Raw genomic sequence first — 26565 nt, forward strand, 5'->3', positions numbered from 1 at the left:
AAAACAAACCCAGCAGTATTTTATTTTCAAAGCACATCAATCTGATGTTGCTGCTTCTTTGTCCCAACAGCCCTAAATGATGGTAAAAACTGTTTTCTTACATAAGAAGCCAATCTAATTATTTCCTGACATAACTGATCCAGCATTTCACGGTAAGCCCTTGTGGTTTTAAACACGCCAGATCGTCTTTCATCCCACCTTTAACATGCAGCGCGAGGTATTCAGGACAACTAGACAGCGTGTTTTCTATTTAGTGGTATTTGGGGAAAACTTCGATTTCCTAACCAAGTAAGACAGGGAGTGTGAAACGGGGTTAAGGCAAGGTGGGCGTCTGTAGGGTGGCGGGTGGGCAGGACGCCCATCTGAGTGTCTCACAGGCAACCCGGGTTCACCACTTGACAGCAGAGTGACTGCTTGCTGGTGGCAAACTAAAAGCCTGGCAAAGCAGCGGGCGCGCAACCTACAGCTGAGAAAGGAGGCTGGGGAGACAGACCGATGGCCTTCTTTCCAACGTCAGGCGGGGCAACCACCCCCCATCATATCTGAAGCATAGTAAACCTATGGCAGCCGGAAGAGGCAGCGGCCGAAGTCTCTCGACAGCCTCGGCTTCCACCTTCCATCTCTGTCCTAACGGAGGATCAACCGTGGCGGCCCGCGTGATTAGTATCCCGGGTTCCCTCTTCCCTCGCAACTCACCGTCTACCACTTCCTCCCAAAACTTCCCCTCCCGCCGCCATTTTAGCGCTTCCTCCTGAGTGTTCCGGGTGGGTACGGGGAGAGCGAAGGTTCAAATCGCGTAACGGGCTGCGCCCTGAGCGCTCTCCTGACTCAGACCGGGGAGGCTGAGCGGGAGGGAGAAAGTAGCAGCAGCTCGACGCCGCGCAGCGCTTTAACCGGCTGTTCTTTGAGAGTTAAGAGCTGGTGGCAACGCAAAGAGACGTCACCCCTTATTCCTCCAAAGCGGGTTTTTTGAATCCCTTTTCAATCATGCTGCCTCCCGTGGCAAGAGGCTTCGGATGGCTTCTCGTTGGGCTCAGCCTGTTTATTTACCTAGAGTTATGGGATAAACCATTCCCGGCGGGGAGGCGAAGTTCCCCTAAGACGCTTAAGCGAAACCAAACAAATCGTGTTATGATTTAGCACGGTGTTTTTAAACCTTAGCAATTTTAAGATGTGGGGACTTCAACTCCCAGAATTCCCCAGCCAGGGAATTCTGGGAGTTGAAGTTCACACATCTTAAAGTTGCCACGATTGAGAAACACTGATTTAGCGGAATGGGCTCAGTAGCTGCTAGGGTTCTTGGTTAAGGCTCTTTTTATTCCCCAATGCAAGTAAGGTGGCTGGGGAAGGCTGCCTTTAACACCCAACTGCACGGCGCTTATGGTAGGAGTGGAGATGCCTGATAAAGCCACCGTGGTTTAGAGATTGCCTACCTCATGCGTTGGACCTTGGCTTGAAACCGAGATCTGATCACATCTATTTGGTGCTTTAATGGGACATGGGAAATCACCAGGGCTGTAGGTCTGGCTGCAAACTCACATATTTCAAAAGCAGGCAATAAATGGCTTCAGTACATCTAGGTAGTCACTGAGGGCTCAGCCTGATCCAAAGGAGCTTTTGCCATTGTCCTGTGCACAGAGGGCCATTTCTATTTGCAGTTTAAAAACACACCAGTATGCTCCAGAAACCTCCATATTACTGTTTGATCATACAATGTGACCTTAATTTCCAGCTCAGAATTTAACTAAACTTTGGTTGTCTTGGTGTGCCTGATTGGAAACAGAGTTTTGCTTAAACTGACATACTGAGTACCACAACAAAGGAAGTAAAACATATGCTACCTTGTAGCCTTTGGGGACAGCTAGGTCATCTGCTTCTAGGTGTTGCAACAACCATAGATGTATCCAGAACATGATCATGCCTCTTTCCTTTTAATCACTGGTCAATATTGCAATTCTTTTTCAATATCTGACTTCTAGAACTGGGTTCTTTCCTTGCCCCTTTTAATATCAGTATGTGAAGATATTTAAATGAATATGGCTAGTTGCTCCTTGTAGCCCAGTACTCATAGTCACAACTACCCACTCACCAGTGAGCATAGCGCTGTTCAGCACAATCTGTTATGTAAGCTTCAAAAGATTATCTTAACGAGCTGGACAATCAAACGTATGCCAATCTGTGTGACTTCAAACCAGCAGTTGGAAAATAGCCTCAATATTTTTTTTAAAAATGTACATTGCAATGCTTTCTTGAGCACCTCCTCTTCAAGGTTATGCTGTCACAACTAAGCCCCCAACTCCTGAAGCCAACATAGGTAAGCTGAACTTAATTGAACTTGCTGAGCTCCTACAGTTAATAGAATTGTAGTCTTATTACAAGGGTAGCACTGTGAGAGTTCATGTACATGACTGATAGCAATATACACAGTAGTTTCCTTATGTGTCCTCTACCTCACCCAGGAGAGAAAGAAAACCACCTTTAGGGCAAGAGTATAGGATGCCAGGACACATACAGCATCAGTGGGATGTGCCGCAATCCAAAGGACAGGAAGAGATCCAATGCTCTAATCCAGGGTTTCTCAATCTGAGCAACTTTAAGATGTTTGGACTACAACTCCTAGAATTCCCCAGCCAGCACATCTTAAAAGTTGCTCAGGTTGAGAAACCCTGCTCTAATCCATAGAATAATTTGTCAGGAGCATTTCAACCACAAGTAATTTTACCAGGAGAGAGAGAAATGGAATGGGATTTTCTGGAAGAAAAACTGGCCAGATGAAATGAAGCAGCTTTCCACTCCTATTCTCATTGTAAATTTTAATAAAAAGCAGCATGCACACACAGCCAAAACTAGGCTATTTTGTCTCCTGAATTTTGGTGGTACATTGGAGCTACATGTGACCCAGAGAGTCCCTATCCCTGCCATACAGTAGCAAGCTGTGCACTTCTATTCAAAGAAAGGAGCAGCTAGCAAGCCATCCTTCAATAGTACCCACCAGCAGTAACAGATGAACTGAAAACTACTTTTAAAATGAGAAACAGACTGCTGCATTGAACACTTTACAAATTCATTGTATCACTTTGCAAATAGTTTAAACATGACAACTCAGTGTCATTTCTCTTTGAAAATTTATAACAATTTGAACAAAAGCAGTAGAAACTAGTCTAATGACAAAAGGCAAACTTGTTCATAGATGCTGGAAGTACATAAGAGTTCAACATTTTAATGAAGAGCAAATACACAAGATTGAATTGTAATTGATGCTTGCTATCAATACTTTTCAAACATAGAAATAGGAAACGCCTAAAGAACAATTGAAGGTTAATCATGTTTCCAAAGAGGTACCACATAGTGTAACAAGCCAGTTTAATCTCAGTTGTTGAATAAGCTACAATTGGCTAGATTCCAACAGTACACTGAACTGTAAACAGATTTAAAAACCAAAAACCAGGGTACAACCAACAAAGCAAGCCACAGAATGTGTTAACTCAGTGTCTTCCAGAGCAAGGTATTATTTGGTTGATATGGGAGGAATCCCTTTTTTGGTATTATGTTATTACTGATCTGTATAAACAGTTGCTCTCAAGATTGTGTATAAATATAACCAAGCACTATTATGGCTTTTGTTATAAAATATTTTATATTCTCTAATTCTCTATTACTAATGTAATAATGGCAGTTTTGTTCTCTTGATCATTAAAGGCAAACTGAATGAAATAGTATACATCAACACTACTCAGAAAACTGTTGATATACATTTCTCCTGATGTGCTTTCTCTGAGAACTTAAGAGAAAAAAATGTAACATTTTGTGGTATATTTGGAAAGGGTATCTTCCTTGTTAACCCTAGGATCTTGGAAAGTCTGACAGATCTACACAGCTGTCTTGAAATTTGTATATCCAGTGAAAATACATCCAGTAAAACATAGCAAGTAGTTTAAAATATCACCATACCCACAAACATTCAGGAAAAACAACATACTTTTCACCAAGCCACCAGGTATTACTGGCCAATATCTACCCTTCAAACTTGAAGCTATTTCATCTACGTATATCTTGACCTGGATTAGGCATCAGAATGAGCTGGAAAACAATGACATTACCACATACATACACACAACATAAATGCATCATACTATGAAGTTTTGAGAACTTTTTGCTAATTAAACAGTACATCATGCATATTCTGGATACGTAAACAGGAAACAATATTATGGGAAGAGGGATAAAGCTAACATATTTTTAAACTATTCCAACAATACTAAAATGAGAAAGCTTTTAATTCTAGTTAAAAGGAATCTTTAACTAGAAGTAGGCAACTTTTGCCTGACCAGCAAATAGTTTTTTTCAAAGGCTATTTGAAAAGCCTCCCATGCTTAGATGTGGCATGTTGGCTGCGAGCTTTCTAGCACCGTTTTTACAAATTGTAGCTCATCCACACCCCAGTTTTGCTTTATATGTGGGGTAAGTGGTTTGCCAATCTGATTTAGGAGCTGGAAACGGCCATCCTTTCCTTAGTTCACATTTCACCAGTGAATGCATTTAGGTAAGGATTAACAAAATATAAATCAGAAGTGTGATTCTTTATCACAAGCCTATAGAAGATTAGATGAAAAGCTGGAGTTGTAGTACTGGTGTAAGGGAAACTACACCACTTTTCTGCACTAAGATTGGGTTCTGGAATTGATAGATTGCACTAATCTTAGACTACACTAAGATTGGTTTCTAGCAACGCTAGCGTTTCTAGCATTTAATACTAGTTACCTTCAGTCTTGCTGTGAGAATAATCCTTGAGCCTGGGAATGCTATATAAAAAGATTTTGGGGTAATTGGAGAGAATATTTCCAGCTTAACTGCCTAAAGCTAAGGCCAAAAGACATATATTTTTTTAAATGCATAGGAGACATTAGAAAAGGCAGATTTGGTAGCCTAGCCTTTCCTGTCTTGCCTAAAATACTACTGTGTCTATTTCTGTCCCACAAAACTGATTTATTTCAGATTATACTCATTAGGCTAACTTTAGTATGGTTATTATCAGCACTGCAATTTGAATGTTTATGAACTTTTAAAAATACTTATATGCAAAGCAATACTATACCATGAATTACTCGACACACAAGGTAAAAAGCAAATCTAAAAGTCAGTTGTGAAACATCAGTGCAAAAATTTAGTGGTAAAGCATTGTTGTTTAACCCCCCCTCCATAAATAAACACTTTGCTTTCAAACTGTGCAGTGGCATTTCTGAAATGGATGGTTAATATCAATATTGCCATTTCTGAAACTGTAGAACTATTTTGCCTTTTAGCTGTTTATTTGTATATTCCAAAATATATTGGCTGCACCCTCATTCAGATATGCAAGCATAAATGCATTTAATCAGTTATTAAGTCAGGAAGTGATCCTTAACTATTTGAATATAACTGTCCTGGGGCAGCTAAGAACGGAAAAGCTGGGGTTGTTCTTAAAACAAAATCTTACACTTCATTTTTAACTAGAATGACCTTTGAACATCATATTCAAATACAGATTAGCTATCTAATCTGGCATCTAGACATAGAAGTAGGCAACAATCTTCTATTTTCTCCCATTATATGTTTATATGTTTATATAAGACAAAAGCAAACAGGGACTTATATATGTTTAGGATCAGGCCCAATTCCATATATTCTCATTGCTAGAATTATCAAATTATACAACATCAGCAGTGTTATCTAGTTTTCCTACTTCAATAGTTTGATTCAGAAAACATGGTAAAGCAGTGTAATCAAAACAATGGCAAGAATACACTAGTTGTGAGGTAATTTAAAAAACCTGTTTATGCTTATGTGTATTATATATCATTCCATGAATTGCAAGGGTAACAGCATCTGTATTTTGTGAAAGTGTTCCAGTTGCAAATACAACTTAAATGAAGTCATTTTGCAGTTATTTTCATTCACCAGATCAACATTAACTCAAGCAAAACGTTTTTTTGTTCAAGTTCAAGGCTAACAAAGCTTTCTAAACATATTTCTTAGACATTTAACAGTGCATATCATCTCTTTTTGTGCAAATCTGAGAAATGCTATCACGAATCTCAACCAAATGGATTAAAAGTATTAAACCAGGGCACATCAGCATAGAATGCAGAATCACAGTTCACAGCACTGGAAGAGGATGGTACCTTTCTAGAATATTACTAAGTAAACCCTGTTCATGCTATGGCATGACGAGCCATTCTGCATAAAACACGTTAATTTTTCAATACAAGAATACATTTTAAAATTTGCAAGTACCAAAAAATAGTAATAGTTCTCAAAACCTTTAGCATTTCCTTTTTGTAAATGCTTCATGTGCAGAGCAGATGTCGATTTAGCAAAATTAGTTTTATAGGAAAGGGAATTTGGACTCTGAAGCAGATTTTAATTGTTATATTAACTTAGAAGCAATATAGGATCTTCCAGTTCATAGAAGGGTATAGAGCTAGCCTGGCTTTCCCCAGAGTCTGAGTCATAAGGAGCATCTGGAAGCTCCATGAAGCTACAGGCCAGTTGTTCATCTTCAACATCTGATCGGATATAGCAGGAATTATTAGAAAATTCCTCCTCTTCCACAGTGTTGAAATCCTGGGGAATGTATAGCATCCCTGGGTAGTTCCTGCTCACCAAGTCACTTGTTGTTTTCAGTGAGATTTTCCTAAAGGCCATCAAATGCATATGAGAAAACTTTGAGTATTTGAAACGTTTAAAACCTAAAGATTCTATAGCAATTTTCCAGCTCTTCATCATCATAGCGTGGCGATTCTGATGGGAAGAGTCAGGAGTGATAATAAGGAGCAATCCATTTAATACAAGGAGTTCGTGGGCCTTTTTGCAACATATCCATCGCTGATAGGGTGAGGGGAAATAAGAAAGGAGGAGGGAAAAGACCACAACATGAAATAGTTCTCCAGGCAGGGAATCAATAGGATTTTTCAAATGTTTCAAAAAAGCATCAATGGCATCTTGTGCAAGCTGAAGAGGCTGATGAATCTGAAGGTTTAAAAAGTCACATTTGTAGACACTCTGGGGGAAGAAATACAGATACAATGATATACTTGGTGTACAAGTAAGTAAGATGATAACTCTGTTAAAGAATTCTTAAAACCAGTAATAGAACTTTTAGTCAGTCAATTACATTTTTACCCAGGTAAAATATTTTTTAAGTTAAGCAAGCAGCATCCATTGGTTTTAGTAGTGTGTTTTTGCCTATATGAAGAAAAAGAAATATGTAATAAAATACATATTTTATGAATGGATTTTATTTCCTGTTTTTTGTGAACAGAACTGAGAGGGGAACAATTTCTCCTTCAACCCTGCTATACTCTCAAAATCTGCTCTGGAGTCTCAGAGACTCTACAGGGCAGAGATTTGTGGGGGGAGGAGAGGAGGCTGGATGGGAAGAGTAAAACATAAAGTCTTGTTTTGTAAGCTGACTGTTTTGTTAATTATGGACCTTGGCCTTCCCTCCAAACGATATGCTACTTTATGAAGCATGAGAAACAATGAACTATGAAACTGAAAATAATAATCCAGAACATATAGCAAATCCAGTAGTTAAATCCAAAGTATATGACTGAGTACTCAAGCATTAACCATACTATAACCTAAGGAATGGGTTTAGATATACTGTAGTAAAGCTGAAGTTGTCAGTCGTGTGTCCATACTTTGGACTTAACTATTTATTAATACATGCACTTTCTCTCTACATAAAAAGCACTCTAGCAGTATTAATCAAAAGAAAATTGTAAGAGATATATGCATTATTATTACTAATTTTAGGTTTTTTAAATAAAACAATACATTTTATGATTTTATTATCTGCTTTTGGGACAAGTTGCACTGTTATTTTTTCATACCTCAACAGCTGGGACAATATCAATACCAACAGTCAAAAACTCTTCAAACTTCAAAAATGGATTAAAACAGCTGCCAACATCAAGTAATCTTATCTTTCCTGAAGGATGTAGCAATCTAAATGGAAGGAAAAAAAATGAAATCTACCTCCAAAACCCCACAACCTTAATCACAGAAATTCTGCTCAAAGTAGGAAATACATTACAGTTTTAGAATAAGATTTGCATAGAAATAATTGAACCTTTTTGATCTTGCAGATAGTCAGCGAGGTAATGATTGAACTGGGTTTTTATTTAAACAATAGATTATACAACATGTCAAATTTAGAAAGATAGGGAACATTCAGTGAACTTCTGGCTCATGAGATACACATTTGGCAACATGGCATCAGATTTAGCTACTGTGTATGTAACAAGAAAAATCTATATTTTCCAAGTTCTAATGTATGCAGCTATTTGTTAAATAGGTATTATTCCTACACAATGAGTTCTAACAAAAATGTCTGCTTTATATTTTTCATCTAAACTGGCTGCTTACTTTGGGATATTTTAATTCTATACAATACATTATAGCCATGCTATATGAAATATGTACCTAACCTACTAATTTTATACCAGTTTTAACTGTCATGGTTTTCCCCAATGAACTCTGATATCAAACTTTAGTTTGATAGCAGTAATATTTTTTATTGTTGTTAGAGAGCTACACAACCAACAAGAAAGAGTAACTGGTTGTATAAGTCTGTTGTATAGGCTTTATGAGAGGATATAAACCAACCAAAGCTAAGCATTTAAATCACACTGGTTTTAAACAGGAAAGCTAGATGACACAATTAACTAATATAATAAGCACAGTAATGCTTAAGAGTCCTATTTACCCAAATTAATAAATTCAAAGTATGATACAAAAATTAACTCCCTATATATAATCACACCATGATTAGACACTTACTCATCCATTATAGAACTATGGCTTGAATTATCAGTAGAAACCTCCATTTTTGAACTTGAATGAACACTTGTGGTTTGAATGCTTTTAGTAGCAAGAGCTGCTCTTTTCTCATCTTTTTCCAGTGCTTTCCGTTTTCCACCATTTTGAAAATATTCCCGGGATACACTTAAGGCAGAAAGGCAAAGACAGCTTTTTTAAAAAACCATGTTCCTATGGTATCCTATTACACCCAAGATTTAAAACACAATAATTATTCCATATTAAGATAGTGTAATTTAAACTAATTACACTTCATGAGAATGCATATAAAATTAACAAATGGATTTAAGCTAATGCTAAAATAACTGCAGAAACTGTTCAGTACTGTGTAATTCTTCTGGTGACCCACACAGTCCTGTAGAATTGCATGTACCACCATTTCCCCTCTGTCCCACTTCATCCTTCATCATCTTTCTTTCCCTTGTCTGCATCCTGCATCTTCAGTGCTATTTTCTATGGCAAGTTACTCTTTCTAGAAAACGTATTTATTTCATCTAGGAATTAAAAACAGTGATCAAACTGTCAGTTCTGAAATGAAGACTCTTTAATATGATTGCAGGATGAAGACTACAGAATTCCTATGTCTATGCTACAGAGCTCATAGTTCTACTAAGGGCTTGATATACATATTAGAAAGCATGAAGGACAATACTGTATGGGATCCTGTGGGACATCACATGTCCAGTGCCACAGGGTAAAACACAAGTTCCCAATTACTTCTGAAACCAACTTTGCAAGTAAAACTGGATCCTCATGGCTTTCAATCCTAATCCACAGAACTGGATTAATAGGATATTATAGTCATTGGTACTGAAAGCTGCCAAAAGGTTACAGAAAGTCAACATTATCACAGCATCCCAATCTCTCTCTGAATAGAGATCTTTCCATTAACTTTGTTTTGTGCTGAAGCTAAGCCTAATACATACTGTATTAAGTTTTGATCAGGAGTAGGCAATCTGATACTCTCCATATATTTAGAATTTCAACTCAAGTAAGTAAAACCAAAAGCCAAGAATTGGGACAATGTAGTAAAAAAAAAAGATGTGGAGGGTATCAGTTTTTCTCAGTTTATTTCTGGTAAAGATAATCTATTTTATTCAAGAATACTTAGAACTGGATTAGCATCATTCTCATGATATACTTAGGCTAAAAACAGAAAATTCACAATTGGTTGTTGTTATTAACATTTAGGTCCAGTGAGGCTTTCCTCAAGAGTGTCTCACAAATTTCTACTTTACCACTGATGGATTTTTGTCTATCAGGCACTGTTAACCTTTTGAACCCATTCAGTCCATCCCTTTCAGCTTGATTAAAAATAATCAAGATAGGGTTAAGAATATAGGTGGATGGTTGGACCTCCTCAAGCACCTTTTCCATATCCTGCAAAACATATCCCATGAAACTGGAAATTTATAGTACTCCCAGTAACTTCCAAAAAGCCTGTGAGAGAAGCATTTTCAATAATAAATAGTATTTCCTTTCATTAGATTATGTAAATATTTACCTGTAGCACCATTCAATGCGACCTTCTCCTTCACAAGTTTTAGCCCAGTGATTATCTGCCAGGTTTTTCATTGCCTCGGCATATTCACAGAGAGTTTCTTCATCCTCACAATGTTCACGCCATATTTTATCAAAGTCACCCACTAAACAAAAACACACACACAAACAAACATAATTATGGGAGCAACTATTAAAACTTCACTGTGAAAGAAATCATCACAATGAGGCAGGATACAGTATAACTCCATACATTTCCTATTTAACAAAACCCACTGTAATGTGATGTTATAAAGCAACTGATCCATACAATTCTACCCCTTCCCAGGCTCACTTGAGGATAAGAATATATCCATTAGGACATCATCTGTAAAAAGCACTTTCCTTGTGAGAGTGTTTCCCTTTACGATTGTTCATGCCTGAAACATTTTGTGCCATGATTTCTGAAGTGAAGAATTTTAAAAAATAGAAGTCATTCCTTCATGCTCCCCCCCCATGCCTGATAAAAGACCTATAATTCCCTAATCAGAAATTTCTACTTGTTTTGCTGACTAAGCAGGCAAACTGCGTGTACCAAATTATTAATACAACAAACTATTACTCTCTAACCACCATTTCTTGAAACCTCTCATCACACTGGTGCAATTGACACTGAAGATTGTATAGTAAGGATGCAGAATCTCAGGCTCAGCTAAGGCACTATTCCTCAGGCCTATGATTAGGAGCTGTCACTTCAAAGTACTCACAGGTAACTTGACATGGCAGACTTCCACAGCTCAGTTTGGCCTTCACCTACAACCAACCAAAACTGTTTGACTTAACAAAGTAGGAGCACTATGAAGTAACAGGTTCCACTGAACAGTGTTTGTATCTGTTTATGTGTGTGGGAGAATAATCATATACACACACGAGTGTGTGTGTACAGATGGGGGCTGCCCACTTAAAAGAAAGTATTATTGAGATTTTTATCTATTTTCCCTGTGTGGCCCATGCAGCATTCAAAAGAATAAAAACAATTGTAAACAAAACAAATAAAATATCCTTTAAAAAGTATGAAAATTAAAACAAAGTTCATTTAAAAAAATCTAAGAAGCTGAAGCAATTGTTCACTACAGCCAACTGAATAGGTATGTCTTCAGCTGTCGATTAAAAGAACACAGTGTGGAGACACAGGAACAAGTTTCGTAATTGGGAACTGCCACCTTGAAGGCCCTACTCCTTATCACCACACTGTGAATTGAACCCTTTAGTGAAAAGACAAACGGCTCCCCACCTGATCTTAATGCAGGAGTTGGGTGGTATTGGGAGAGCAATTTTTAAAGAATATTTGACTCCTCACACATTTAGAGTGTTATACATGAAAGTTAGTATCTTAAATTGGGCCTGGTACTGCATAAGCAGTAAGGGCAGTGTTTTTCAGATGGCCCCATGTAGTTGCCCAGCTTAACAATTCAGATGCTGCATTCTACATCAGCTGTAGCTTCCAGATAATCTTCAAGGATAATCCCATGTGGAGTATATTGCAGTAATCCAGTTGTCAGGTTTTTAGGGTAGGTTATCCCAATCCAAATAGGTCATAACCTGGCAAACCAGCTAAGCATAGGCACAAGTCCTCCTTGTCACTGAAGTCCCTAATGCATCAAGTCAGAGACTGCAGCTAAGGAGAACCCCTTGCTCTGCATCAAGCCCTTCAAAAAGAATACCCTATATTGTCCAAAACAGGCCACCTTTTTAATTCCCAGGCCTCCGAACTACCTATTCATAGTGTTTCCATATATATACAGCTTCAGTTTCTGGGCTGCACCCACTTTCTCAGTCTTCAGGCAACTGTTAAATACCTGCACAATCTCTCCTGATTAAGATGGAAAGAAGAGATACCATAAGCATACTGATATCAAATATCTGAACTACCACGCCCAAGTGGCTTCATGTAGACACTGGAGGAAGAAAAACAAACCCTGTGGGGCTGTCACTAATTAAGCACAATGGAGCCAGACAGAAATCAATGACTGTCACTCTTGGTAGTGACCCTACAGTTCAAAAAAACGCAACCATCCCTACTAGATCTTAACAGTCATACTGGGCAAATTATTAGAGAAAAGGTAGCTTGCCAATCCTCCCCAACAACAATCTGGCCACAAAAACAAATTAATGCTCACATAAACTTATGTGCAGTAATTATGTGGGCCAATTTAGAGCAGATGTGGATGATTTTATCTTCAAAATGCTTCACAAATATATTACAGTAAACTGTTGGGTGATATGCTGAGTCTGCCTCAGGACTAACTTGGAGCAGCAACCTACCACCCAAGGAGGTTTTGCTGGGTTATTGTCTGAAGATGTAATAATGGCAGAGAAGTTAACACTTTTTGTTGCTATCGCTGCAACATAATAGGCAGAGGTGTTTTGACTTGTGCTTAGTCATATTCATTACAAGCTTTATTCTAGCAGACTAATGATTTTTGCTTTACTGCACACAGTTCTTCAGCAAACCAAAAGAGCATTCTAGGCTATCCGTAATGGGAGAAGTACTCAGGAACAATAGCATCAATGCCCATTCTCTGCCCACTGTACCACTATAAGTCCAATGCTGTGAACTACCAACTATGTCATCTGAGAATGTTAATTAAGTCCTCAGATTCCGTATGTCTCCAAGGGTAAACCATCTTAACTGGTCCCCTGACAGTTTAAATTCCACCAGTAATGATCTTTTCATGCAAATGGAGTGATGCTCATACTATGAATTACCCATTCACTTCTAATCTAATCTGTTCCTATTTCCCCTACTCCAATAATCTATGGTTGTCATGGCACAATTGAATTAGTTGTCAACCTTAATGCTGATATGAAAGTTTCCAGAAAAGCTGTACTAAGTTTATCCAAGACCATTTCAACAACTGCCTTTGACAGGAAAGATGGGCAGCAAAGTTCCAAACCTCAAAAAGATGAGAGAGAAAATTCTGATAAATTCAATCCCTGCTTCCCTTCCTTCTGGCATATGTTGGTCCCGTACCAAGCATGTGGCTCGGCAGAACTGGGTCAAGACTGCCTCTAGTAGCTTGTTCTCAGTAATGTAAACCAGGTTACCTCTTTCATCCATGATCATATCATGAATGAATTTTCTTATCCATTCTGTGCTAACAGCACCAGAAAAAGGGGAGCTGAGCATGTCCATACAAGATTTGCTGGCAGGGAGCCAGGCTGGTCAAATTACAGCTATCTTATAGCTTTATTATAATCAGTGATAAACTAATTCGTTCTCTACCCCATTCCCTAAAGTCTTGCTGATGACGGCATCTTGGACTCTCCAAGATCCTGCTTAACCCCTTTCATTTAATGTATATACATTTCCCCAAACACCTGTAAAAGAGAATGGCACAGTTGGTTTGACCTGTAGAAATTTACACCATATGAGCAGTAAAATATAAAGCCAGAAACATTTATGCAGAAAAGAGATGTTAACAAAGGCTCTGTACAATGACCCACCCTTTTCAAAATCCTGCTCTGTCACTTTCCTACTCTCAGTGGTACTTCCTTTTACTAAGAACTTCCAAGGGGGTTGGCACATTTTTCCTGCTTGGACTCTCACTTCAAGGGAATTTTTCTACAGACACTCTCTCTCCTGTCAGAAACTGGGGTTCTTTGGCCTTTGAGTAGCTGAGAGAACAGAGCATCCCTGACAAATTGGTAGAACATAGACAAATTGGTAGAACATAGGGTTATCAGTGGCTACTAGTTATGATAATTTAACAGTACAATTAGAACCAGAGACAGTATGACTCTAAAATAGGGCTGGTCAAAGTGTTCAAAAGAGATACTTCACAAGGCACAACAGATAAATGAAACAACTCTCTTTGAATCATTAAAGCAGTTGAGTCTTTTGCAAGGCTTGGGCAACTGCTTCAGAAATTGTCCTTGGCACTAAGAGAGCATGCACAGCCACTTCATAAAGGGCAGTGTCAGGACAAGACCTTTGTGAAGAATAAGCCAACTACATGCTCTCTAAACTACTACCTTCAGCTCTGATTATTTATGTGTAATTTTATACCTAGTTTAAAACATTATCAGATTTAAATTCCCAGAAAAGCAGGTAGGCCAGCATGAATATTCAGTTATGTGGAACAATTTTTTCCACTTTAAAATGTCTGGTTTTATAAAACTAATTAGTAATTTAAAGAATGACTAAAAGAAAAATAAAGTTAGTGACCAGAATAGTTAAATGCTAATTAAGTTTCTCATAGATTTATTCAGAAGTTATTTATTTAAAGAGCTTTTGAAAAGTTAAAATGTGAAGATTTTTCAGTAGCTGATTTTCTACCTTAAAATGTCAACTTTTAGAGAAGTGCATGCTATTGATTTATGTGTAAAGATATTTGTTTATATTCAGATAAATAAATTCCAAGAACTGAATTGATTTGAACGGAACATTTAAACATGTTTTTCTCCTCTGAATGAAGTATTTTTGTTCATCTGCTTTTGGCAAATAACTGTAACACTAAAATTTAGCATGACATTTTAGTTTTGTTTATTTCCATGGAGTGAAACAAACATCAAGTTTTCCATCATTTCAGGAAGTGGAAAATTACCAAAAACTTTCCAGAAAGTTCAGGTCACGATTAATATCAAACCTCTGAACCTATTATCTTCAATGCATTTAACAGGAAGAAGCTATCCAGTTGTAAGCATGGTTTATATGCAGATAGTATCTGTGTATACACTATAATCTTAGGAGTCATACTATTCATTAGGCAACTTAATAAACTCATTCATAGCAACAAGTTTCCATGAAGACACTGTAGAAGCATACAGAGAAAATAGAAAGACAGACCATCATCAGATGAAACTTATAAAAAGCCAGAAGCCAAATTTGTTAAGTGACAAAACCCCCTCATTAATATACAATATACATTTTAAGTGGCAACTACTCTTTCCACTTTAAATATTTTATTTATTTATTTATCAATTTTTTATTACTGCCCAACTCCCCCCAAAAGGAGGGACTCTAGGCAGTTAACTATTATATATTTTCAATAAAAATACAAATTCAGTACTGAAAGAATCTTCAACATTTCTACCAGCAAATAAATCAAATCATTAAGATTCTAAATACCACTGTTTCATGTGTAAAAAAATAAATCTAGCAACCTAACCCAAAGCAAGCAATACCAGGACACATGAAAAGAAAATATTACAAAAACATTGCTACAGTGTCACTGTAATAAGAACTTCAGAAAATACCTGTTGCATGGGCTTGTTAGGATTCAAGACTGCCATAATTTCTTTTTACTACTACTTTTCAAAGATAATAAATAGAGTGCACTCCTTTGGCATCTTCATAGTTATATTATTCGGAAACAAATTACTTCAGTTCATAATGGAAGCTATACTCATCTCCTCTTGCTTAAAAAGATCAGCTCACCAATGGTTTACGGAACTATATAATGAACTGAAATTTTCCATTCTCTGCTCTGCCTCAGGCTTGCAGAGCTAAAGGTATTGTCAAAGAACAAGATGAGAACTTCTCTTTTTGGTTTGCTTTTAAGTTTTTCTTCATTAGCATAGGGCTACCAGATCTGGGCTGCAAAAAATCCAGATGACTGCTAGATGATAAAAAAACAGATACAGAAAAACTGTTTTTGCAGCCCTGATATGGCAGCCCTGCATTAGAATCTCAGGATCAGTAATAAAGAATATCAGAAAAGCTTATAGCAGACAATAACTGGGTTGATTTTAAGTGCCTACTACTTATAGCAAATACCTGTAAGAAAAAAAATACTATGAAATCATATAATCACTTCTTTCTGCTTCCAAAAATGTGGCACTAAAACAAGCCTATTCAGAATTTACCTAATTGCAGAAATTAGTGGACAGAAATGGAAGGAGCTTTTACCATGAACACCAATTGCAGGGAAACCCTAATATAGTGCACAGAAGAATCTTGCAATGTATATGGGGAACTAATTACTTCTAAGGAAATGGTGTATACTTTAAGTAGTAGTTATTGCTAATTTAAGTTATATTGTATTTATCAGTATACATGATAATTTATAGCAATGTTTGTCAAACTTTCTGAAAATGTTCAGAAAGCACGGGGAACATCCAGTTAAACGAACACCCTTTCCCTATGTTTTCATCTTTAAAAACAAAGGAGTTCATGTTCTTCAATGAGTAAAATAATAATTGGGTATGTAAATTTACACTAAAACATATAATACAAAATTAAATATATAATTACCATTTAAGGCAGATGCTGAAGGGGCAAGCAGGCGCAGTTCTGGCAAGCTAACCATTAATGCATATAGGGAGGAGGGGCTGAGGTGCCAAGCAGGCTGTGAGAAATCTCCTCAAGTGTACCAGCATTCAGCTGGCCAGAGCCTGCTCACCACTTCAGACTTCCCTCTCTGCATGTAGCGAAAGTCAGCTGGCCAGAACCCACTCACTGCCTGAGCCCTGCTTCCCCACACACACTGACAGTCAGCTTGTCACAGATTACCAGTGAGAAAAGGGAGATGGTCTGGGGCAGTGGGAGGATTCTGGCCAGTGGATACAAGAAGGCTATAGCACTCCATTTAGAGGACTTCCACAGAGAACAAGACATACAGAGAGGAAAAAGTAATAGCTAATACTTACACCACTCTAAGATTTATTTAGTAGTGGAACAACTCTGATTATATTTTATAGCCTTCATTTAATCCACCAAATAGAAATAAGTTCTGAATATTTTAGTTCAACTAGTCATCAAAAGCCATCTTTAAAACTTAGATTTCTGCCCCTAACATGGGGGGAAAAACATCTTATTTCAGTATGAAATTCCAGAACTAGGGCTATTAGGGATAATACTTGCCTACATAATGAAGTTAATAGTAGCAGAATTGTTAAAATTCTCTCAAGCTGTCATATAATAATTTCCCCTTATAGGTTTGCTTTGTTAACAAAACTATTGCATGTATTTTTAATATTTACGCATTTGTTAGCAAAATAAAAACTATAATATATGTCCATTGTAGATGAGCTACATATGTATATAAACTCTTGCTGGTAAGTGTTTACATATAATTTAAACATATACTATATGTAGCTATAAATGTATCAAGGATCTCATTTTAAAACTCACTCTGGATTATGCCTACTGAATTAAACAAGGCTTATTTTTGAATAACCATGTAAAAGACTACATTAGTAATCAATCTAGAAGATTTACAACTACTGTTATAAACTATTTTCAGGTACAAATCCTGCCCACCCCACACTGCTTATAATCTTCCCTCTTTCAAAACATATCATTAAGAAGCAAATAGAATATAAGACAACGAAAGGCAACAATAAATTAAGACTAGAAACAGGAAACCGATATATTTTAAACCATGGGACTACTTTTCAGCTACAGCTGAACCAATTTTATCTAGGAAATCAGCTAAAATAAACATGTTATCTAATAATTAGTTTATCAGGTAGCATACAAGATTATCTAGCTGACCTTCATCCTGACAAAGAGTCCTATCACTGCAAATACACTGAGTATGAGTAAGTTGTTTCTAAAGGTTTCTTAAAAAACTGAGTGACATTTATTTGATATAATCATATATATGCTGCCAATCCCAGTCACTCTAAGCATTCACAATGAAAACAATGCAATTAATAAAAACAATTTAAACCATCAATATAAAAATTCCTCAAAACCTGACTAAAATTATGGTCTTAAGCTGGCTTCTAAACTTTAAAAAGCCAGCCTCAACTTCAATGACAAATTAACCCATAATATGGACCCTGTCATGGAAAAGATAGAATCTGTCGCAGGAACCAAAGGCTGTTCTGATACATGCCTTAAATTGGGCCCAGAAAGCAACTACTGACTAGTGCAATTGTTGAAGTTCCACTCCTTACTCATGCTATCACATTCTGAGCCAGTGACAGTTTGCAGAATGTTTTCAAGGGCTGTCCCATGAAGAGTGCATTGCAAGTGCTGTAGTTCAACCTTGAGGTTTCCAATACATAGTCTTTTTCCCAAAAATTGAATACATCTACCAAAGTAGATATGCCCCCTTGCCATTGATCAATGCCTTTCAACATTAAAGCTGAAAAGAATTACTTCCAGTTTGGGGAAAAAAACCGTAAGAATCTGCAATCAGCAGAGTTGGTCTTGTACAGAGTATGTGCTAGTCCTTTCATCTCTTTCACCCGCATATATTTCTAGCTATTTTTTGAAGCATTTTACTGCTGTGGTGAAGAGTCTTGTCAAAGACCGCTTCAGAAACTATGAGAAACTTCCTCATTTTCATAATATTTGTTCAAGGAAGAATAGGCATTACATTATTCTTTTGTTCTGCTTTCAAGACTACCCTAATTTGTCAGTTAAATGGCTATGAATTTTTCAAGTGGTCAGGCTGAAATACCCTCAAATAAAGAATAAAACTGAACTACACAAAAGGATTTGTTCCACAACTCCACAAAATTCCAAGATAAATGGCTGTCTTTAAAAGAAATCTTGGTCAAAGTTTTACGGGATAGTTGTTACTCTCTCAGTTCTACTGACAGGTAGGATTAACCAAAGAGGATTGCCAGAATGAAATCTGAACCCCTGTATTCAAGCCCAATAATCTTATATACATGTATTTTTGTCCATGATCTTGAATCAAGTTTTACACTTCCTGCAGTTCCCTTTCCAGATCTCTGACTTATTACCTCTTAGAAGGAGTATCAGCAGTCTGATTTTGCAACCTATAAAAGAAACTCCTATCTATGAAATACTAAAATTAGCCAAGTAGTTCTTTTTGAAAGATTCGCCAACTGTTGTTAAAATGCCACTCTTAAAAAAAAGAGAGGAATTGATGCGTGGTTTAGAATAAGGCACTTTATAGGAACGAGAATTAGTGGTTTTGACATGGCCTCGAATTGTGAATTCCAGCCTCCTTGCTAAATTCTGACTGACCCAAATCCAATGATCGATTTCCCGGAAATTCTCAACTATAACGTCCTCACCACCTCCAACGCTCACGGAGTTTTCTGTCTTTCCTTTACCGTTTCCCACTTTTACACGAGAGGAGGACGCAGCCCCTTTCCCCCGCACAGGCTAAGGGCCCCACCGCCCTCCTCCTTTGCCCAGCCTCCAGTCCCAGGACTGAGAGAAGAAAGGGGGCGGTGCCCAGGCCCAAATCCCTTCCACAGCGTTGGGGGAACAAGACAGGAGGGCGAGCCAGGCCCTGCTTTTCCGTTCCTCCTCGTCCCGCGGTGAAGACCCCCTTCCCTGCGGGGAGAAAGGGGCGAGGAGGACCCGAACCGTATTACCTTCCCGGTATTTCTTGCGCAGGCGCCGGTGAACGCTCTTCACCACCCCGGAGAGCTTCTCCTGCTGCAATTTCCGCTCTTGTTCTCGGGGCTGAGGCAAGGACAGGGTAGGGGTCCCGGCCTCAACCTCCATGGTGGTAGCAGTAGCGCTCCGCGACCTACCTCCTTCCGTTTCCCCAGAAGGGGGCGGCGGCCGCGGTCTCTATGGCACGGCGGGCCGGGTAGGTTTGCGAATGAGAAGGGTCATGTGATCACTGCATCCCCGGAGCCTGTTGGGAAATGTAGTCTTCACGCCCGAAGGCCTTTTGCTGCTGTTGACCCCTTGAGTCTAAGACTCAGAGTGGACCAGCTGTACCCAATGGGAAGAGTCAGAAAGGGTCTCATAGCACCTTTTAAGATTAACACCCTTCATTGTAAGGCATTAGCTTTTGTGAGCTGCACCTCACTTTATCAGATTGTGGAAGCATCTGTAGGTTGAGTCATGGCAACTGGATTTTTTTCTTTTTGGTTGAAATGTTTCAACCAAACCTACAGACACTTTTTTCAACTCAACCTACAGACATTTCCACCTGGATGACTGAGAATCTTCATCGACATATTGTGGAAGCATGTGTCTTACAGTTACAGTGACCATACTGTAACTTTATTTCAGAAAGCTGTCCTTAGATTTATTTAATTATTTTCTTGGTTTTGCTCTTGAATTTTCCTTTGTAAAGCTAAGTTATAAACAATTTTATTTTTAATCCTTACGAGCCTCTTTCAGATTTGCCCCTTTTTCAGGTTTGTCCTTTATTTTTTCCAAGAAAATATGGTCATTGTACTTACAATAGAAAATGCTCACGAAAGCTTGTGACTTTTAATACAATTTGCACATCTTAAAAGGTGCTATCAGGCTGATTTCTGGCTACCTTAGACTAACAGGGCTCTAATGGGAAGAATTTGAAGAAGGAATTTTTAATACCAGGCTTTTATTTGAATGCAAAGAAGCCTGTTGATGTGATGATAAAAAGACTAATCTGAAAATATCAATCTTCCTTCTTTGCTCCTTCAGTAGAAGTTATTCGATAAAATGGAAAGGTTTTTCCAGGCTGGAACAATTCATATACATGACCCTTTTAATTCTGAAATGGACAGGGAAGTCTGCAAATTATAGATGGCTACAGCAGCTCCTTTCCTCCTTCTTCCTGCCACTTTTTTTTTTTGTGCACTCTGGGTATCACAGATACTAAGACTGGGTCCACATGCTTGCCTACAAATGCAAGCCGATGCCCGTTTGCTCCCTCTCTATTTTCCTCTGCCAGTGCAATACAGAAAGTTGATTACAGAAAGAGCAATCAGTTACCACCAACTCACCTGAGCTCTGCTTCTTAAGCTGGTGGTGGCATAGTAAGGATCAGATTCACTTTCCTAGCAGGCAAGCAACAGCCACTGCAGAACACACTGGACATAATCTGCCTTTAAGCAGTTCTGCAAACCCAGTACATTGGGTTAGTTCATATGTCAGCGTGTGGTACAAACACAGAACGTTTAAATTAACAGAGTAACTCATGGCTAAATTAGCCAGGGGTAAGCACTGCATGGTACATGCTGGCAGTGCATATATTGCTTTCCTGATCAATATAGCACAAAGCGTTGGTGGCTAAAACAAGGATATTATTCTCCCTGTGAGTTACAGAGAAATGGGAATTCTGTCCAGCATGCCAACTATTTTCTGTTCTGTTTCTCAGCAACAACAATTACACAAAGAATTGCTTTTTTTTTCTTTTTAGCATAAACCACAATGAAAGCAAAAAAGAATAGGTTAAAAAAAAGTGTGTTCATACATACTATTGCTGCTATCTCGATTGTCTGGCCTTGTCATTCTGTTGAATTGGTAAAGAACACAACATACCTTCTTTCTAACCATATAATCTAAGTACATTTACTTAGTTATGCAACAGCCCTCTTAAGTGTGGTGGCTGAGCCAAGTGACCTTTTTATCCATTTGGTGGGCTAGTCCTGAAAGCAACTATTTAGATGATGTAGTCCTTTAGGTGGGTGGGAAACGCTGATAACTGATATGCAGATACTCTACTTTAAAAAAGCTTTCTAGAAGTAATTTTATTGCTACATTTAACCTTTTCGTGTTTCGTACTTTTATTACCCTTAATCTGTGTTACATTTAGTTATATCTGAACGACAAGACTTAGATTAAATTGACTCATTTTCAAGAGGAGATAAATAATCTCTACCCAGTGGCAAATTTGATCCCTTGAGATGGTGTCATGTGGGCTATCACAACATAGTTGTCAGGGTGCATGTGGCCAGTCACATACTTTTTAATTCAGTATCACTTCAAATTCTTTCTTGTCTCACTCATACATACTCATTCATACAAAGAAGTGTAGCCAGGTAGTCACTATAAAGGAGGTCGCTCTCTAGGAAACTACAGCTGGCACCAGTGTGTAGAACCATTAGTCACTGCATTCTAGATTAGGCTCTTGTTTACTTTTCAAATTTAGAAGGCTGCACAACTCTATAATGATTCTAGGAAGCATACAATATTAAGCTTGGCCAGAAAATAGATGGCAGGAGTATTAGGTATGTTCACCAATTTGAGTTGAATATATCTATCTGTCTGTCTGTCTGTCTATCTAAAAAGTGGGATAAAAATCTAATAATAATCTATGGGTAAGCATAATAAGTAACAGCACATAAGACTATACATGCCATGCAAATGTGACCCAGAAAAGTCAAACATCAAATCAAATATAATTCCTGGTAACTGCATGGACATATGCTTGTCACTTCAACTTTTCTCCAGTAACAAGTCATAGTTCTTCCAAGGATTGTCCTATAATTTGTTTATTCTGTCTATCCACCATATGTGGATAGGCAGAATTTTTGTCTTCCCCTTTTTCCCCATACTTTCCTAAACATAGTATTATTTTTCCCCTATCAATCTCTGCTTGTGTAATATGCCCAAAGTATGTGAGTTTCTGCTTGCAGATCATTGCCTTAAGGTAGCAGGCAGCCATTATTTGGTTTAGGAGTGATTGATTAGTACTTCATAAAGTCCATTATATTCTTACAAATCCATAATTTGGAAGTATCCATTTTTTCTCTCAATGTTCAGCTTTCACAGCTGTATATTATCACTGGAATAAACATTGCTTCAACTGTTCTGATTTTTAGTCTCATGGAAGTATCCTCATCCTTCATGATTTTGTTTAAGCTTGTCAGTGCTTTCCTGCTTAGCTTTGATGTCTTTACTTCCCCATTGCCAACCTTTACCTATACTTGATAGATAAGAATTTATTATTAATTTATTTTCTTGAGCCTAAGAAAATAAACAGTTTATCATCATCTTCAGTTCTTTGCCATCAACTGTGAGTTCATTAAACATTCTGTTTAACATTATCTTTGTCTTTTTAATACTTAACATTAACTCAGATTTTTCACTTTTTACTTTCACAATGAGCTCTTCAATGTCTTTTTTACTTTTAACCAACAAAGTGGTATCATATCTCAAATCACGAGTGTTTCAGCCTCATATTTTGATTCCAGTTGTCATCTCTTCAAATGCTGCTGTGCTTATATTTCTTGTGTACATTCCAGATGTGCCAAGTTTATATATCCTTGTCTCACTTTTCACCCTATTCTGAATCACTCTGTTTCTCCAAATTTAAGTTTTTACAGTAGTTGCTTGTTCACTGTAAAGATTCCTTAGAAGAATAATCAGATATTCTGGCACATCTGTTTAATATGTTCCATATTGTAGCAAAGGTCATGGTGTGATCATTAAAAACAAGGTGTTTTTTTTAAAATACACATTATTTTATTCTCTTTCCATTATACTGTATATCTCATTATACATTATCAATCTGTTTTCAGTTTGGTGACCAGATTCAACAAACATAGTGAGCCCCTGGTTCTGGTTGAAATGAGCAAGGAGTAAAAATGATGGTACACTTGGACCTGTTAACCAGGCCCTCAGGGCTAGCATGTTGTGCAAACATACAGTATGCACACTGAACTTTTCCTCAATCCCTAAGAGTGGCAAGGGACGAATAATACATGAAGTGGTAGTTGCCGTCACTGGGTAAAGAGGCTTCTTAGATGATGGGGAAGTTGGGTTTCAACACTTTGCAAGGTCAGGATAATGAAGTAAAGACACTGGCAAGAATAACTCATGCCTTCATCACTTTGTAGCAGGTTGAACTGCTACAAACCACTGTACATGGTCTACCTTTGAAGACTTTCCAGAAACTGCAACTGAGGCAGAACATGGCAATCCTCAGTTGTGAACCTGACCATTTGGAATAGCCTTCCCTCAAGAGGGTTGAGGTGCTTTACCCTGTCTTTTTCAGGAATGCAGTAAAATAGGTTTATTACATAAAGCCTTTGGAGAATAAGGTCACCATTAATGGATGAATGCTGAAAGTTAATTATTTTCAGTTGCATCCTTCTTTTTTATTTTATTGGTTTTGGAAAGAATGGGGTTTTAATTGTTTAATCATTATGTGGTTTTGCTTGCTTTATTTGTTTTTAATTACCTGATGTCTTATGGAATATACTGGCATATAAATACTATAAATAAATTAAAAGGATGCCCAGATGCAGCTGGTCTAGCTGGTTTTCTGTTGTGATGTTGCTTAAACTTGTCTGTTTCTTTTGTGTGAATTCCCAATTTTATCACATTTACTATGTTTAATTTGCTTACTGTTCAGTTTAAATACAATATGCTGAGAAAGGACACTGATGTCAAGAAATGATAGGATGGTGGGAGATGTTTTTGAAAACCAATGTGAAAAGGTTGACAATTTTGCATTTAAAATATTCACCTGAAACCCAGGACAAATTTCAACAGACTATGTAAGAAGCAACAGGTAAACGAACTATTTGCTAGATATTTTTCCTAATTATGCAGTTTTAAAATATTGTTAAGTGTACTTAAAAGTAGCAAACATGAAAAGTACATAGATTGAGAAAGGGTATAAAGTAAAATCTTGTACAGCCATCTCCTGGGATTCCTTTGCCTGGACTATAATATTGACTGCATCCTATTTTTTTTCCAAACCTATGCTTAGGATTTTGTACCTATTACTCATTTTTGTCATTTTTGGTGGCATCCTATGCATACCTCCTTAGGATATGAATATTATGTAGTGATGAACTAGCATTCTTTGGCTGTGTTTATGCAACGTATTTACCCAGGTTTAACTAAATCAAGATTTACTTAATTACCTTAATTTTTTGTTACACATTGGTCTTACATCAACACGTTTGTGGTTGTTAATTCCTCTTCTTTATAATCATGCTCATCATATATAGCTTGATTTTGCACATTTACTCAGAATTAAATCCCCCTGCTTCAAAGGCTTTCTTTCAATTCCAGCAAGCATACGTAACATTATGATCTTTTATAATTTGTTCCTTTACATATTTCTTCAAAAGTAAATTCCTTCAGTCAGATGAACTAAGCCCAAAGGTTTATGGCCAAAATGGCCAAATAATTTTTTAAAGTAGCAAGGGCATATCCTAAATATGAATTGTTTTAACACAGAAGTTGTCAAAGAACTAATTAAAGAAAACCCCAATGGTGGCTATTTTTACTTGTATATACTATTTTGCTCTGGGTTGTTTTAACCTTGGAACCCTCTGAAGATGACTTCACTAGGTTCCAGAACCTCTTTAAAAGGGACAAACTCTACCCATTATATTGTACTCAACTGCAGTCAGCAAAAGGAATATAATTCTTCTGATGCTTTGCCAATTTTTTATTGTATTTTCTTTTCCTGCATTTCTTGGTTTGTTTTTCCCTAGAAAGCAGTTCTAGTTTTTATTCTTTATTTATACTGGTTGTTGATACTGTAATTTATATTTTTATGGCTTTAATTGCTGATTTTATTGTGAACCGCCCAGAGTCCCCCATTTTGGGGGAGAGGGGCGGTGATATAAATTTGAACACACACACAAACAAAAAAAGAGTATATTAAAAGTGAAGTTTTAAAACCTTGTGGTGATACCCATTCCTTTATTTTCATTATATTTAGGGGTGAATACTAGCCATGTTGTGCTCCTACATAAAAAAAAGGCTGGAATTATTTTCATAGCTCTACATTTCGATTATTGATTATTGTGGATTTTATCTTTCAGAAATGATCTTAAAAAGTGCTGTGTACCTTGTGCAAATACAACACCTCTGCTATCAAACAAAGCAGCCTGATTTTTGTGAGGCTTCCGAGCAAGTCTGAAAAAAAATGCTACCACTTTAAAGAACTCAATGATTAAATACGTTTTTCAAGCAGCTGCCACTCTAAATGAATGGCAGAGAGGAATTGTGCTTGTATAAGGTCCAGAGTGCTGCTTCTGAGTCATTCTTTGTCTTTTTTTATCAAGCCATTTTAAATACTTTTGCAGAAAAGAGAGATAATAGTTATAATTATTATAAATATTTTATCTTCCAAAGAAAGCAAAAACATATGAAAATATGTTCAGCAATCAAACACCCCTGTTACATAATGATTCCAAAACTCTATTCTAAAGTGAATGTTCCTGTATTTTAAAAGGATTTATCTCCATAGCACCCTTTGCCTCTCCCTGAATTGTCACAGTAGCCTTTAATCTAGATGTTAAACTTTCTTCAGATGTTAAACTCTCTCTTATATAAATGGAAAGATTTCAGAGAAGTGGCCTGGAATGGTGACAGCAGAACAAAACATAATATATTGGGGTTGTAATTCTGTATTCATTAGTACATGGAAATAAAATAATTTAATTTTCTGGCTTGATAAGATATGCCAATATGTAATTATCTGCAGACTTGCTGCTTTATTGTTAATATCATAGATGCATATTTCTTTCTCATACAGCACTCACCATTTCATTGCATAAAAATTATAGCTTTTGAAATGTATCTTGTACAGTTTTGTTTAT

The 26565-nt window shown here is 37.3% G+C and overlaps 1 protein-coding gene across 1 annotated transcript; it reads right to left on the reverse strand.

The window, feature by feature from the left end:
• Window positions 1-3204: 3204 nt before the first annotated feature.
• BMT2 (base methyltransferase of 25S rRNA 2 homolog) lies at window positions 3205-19856 on the reverse strand. The gene is made up of 5 exons (XM_063309438.1): window positions 19648-19856; window positions 10367-10508; window positions 8824-8988; window positions 7875-7989; window positions 3205-7041 (listed from the first exon to the last, which is right to left on the reverse strand). Exons 1-5 carry the CDS (start codon window positions 19778-19780, stop codon window positions 6412-6414), a joined length of 1185 nt encoding a protein of 394 aa, XP_063165508.1. The 5' UTR covers window positions 19781-19856; the 3' UTR covers window positions 3205-6411.
• Window positions 19857-26565: the final 6709 nt, after the last annotated feature.

Source organism: Candoia aspera, chromosome 7 (genome assembly GCF_035149785.1).
Source record: "Candoia aspera isolate rCanAsp1 chromosome 7, rCanAsp1.hap2, whole genome shotgun sequence".
NCBI classification, from domain to species: Eukaryota; Metazoa; Chordata; class Lepidosauria; order Squamata; family Boidae; genus Candoia; species Candoia aspera.

Excerpts from the sequence above, each read along its gene's own strand:
- BMT2 (XM_063309438.1), bottom strand. The coding sequence starts at position 19,780 with ATGGAGGTTGAGGCCGGGACCCCTACCCTGTCCTTGCCTCAGCCCCGA. Across the intron at positions 8,989-10,366 it reads CGCATTGAATGGTGCTACAG|TGTATCCCGGGAATATTTTC; the intron begins GTAAATATTTAC and ends TTCTGCCTTAAG. Across the intron at positions 7,990-8,823 it reads CATAGTTCTATAATGGATGA|ATTGCTACATCCTTCAGGAA; the intron begins GTAAGTGTCTAA and ends CCTTCCATTTAG.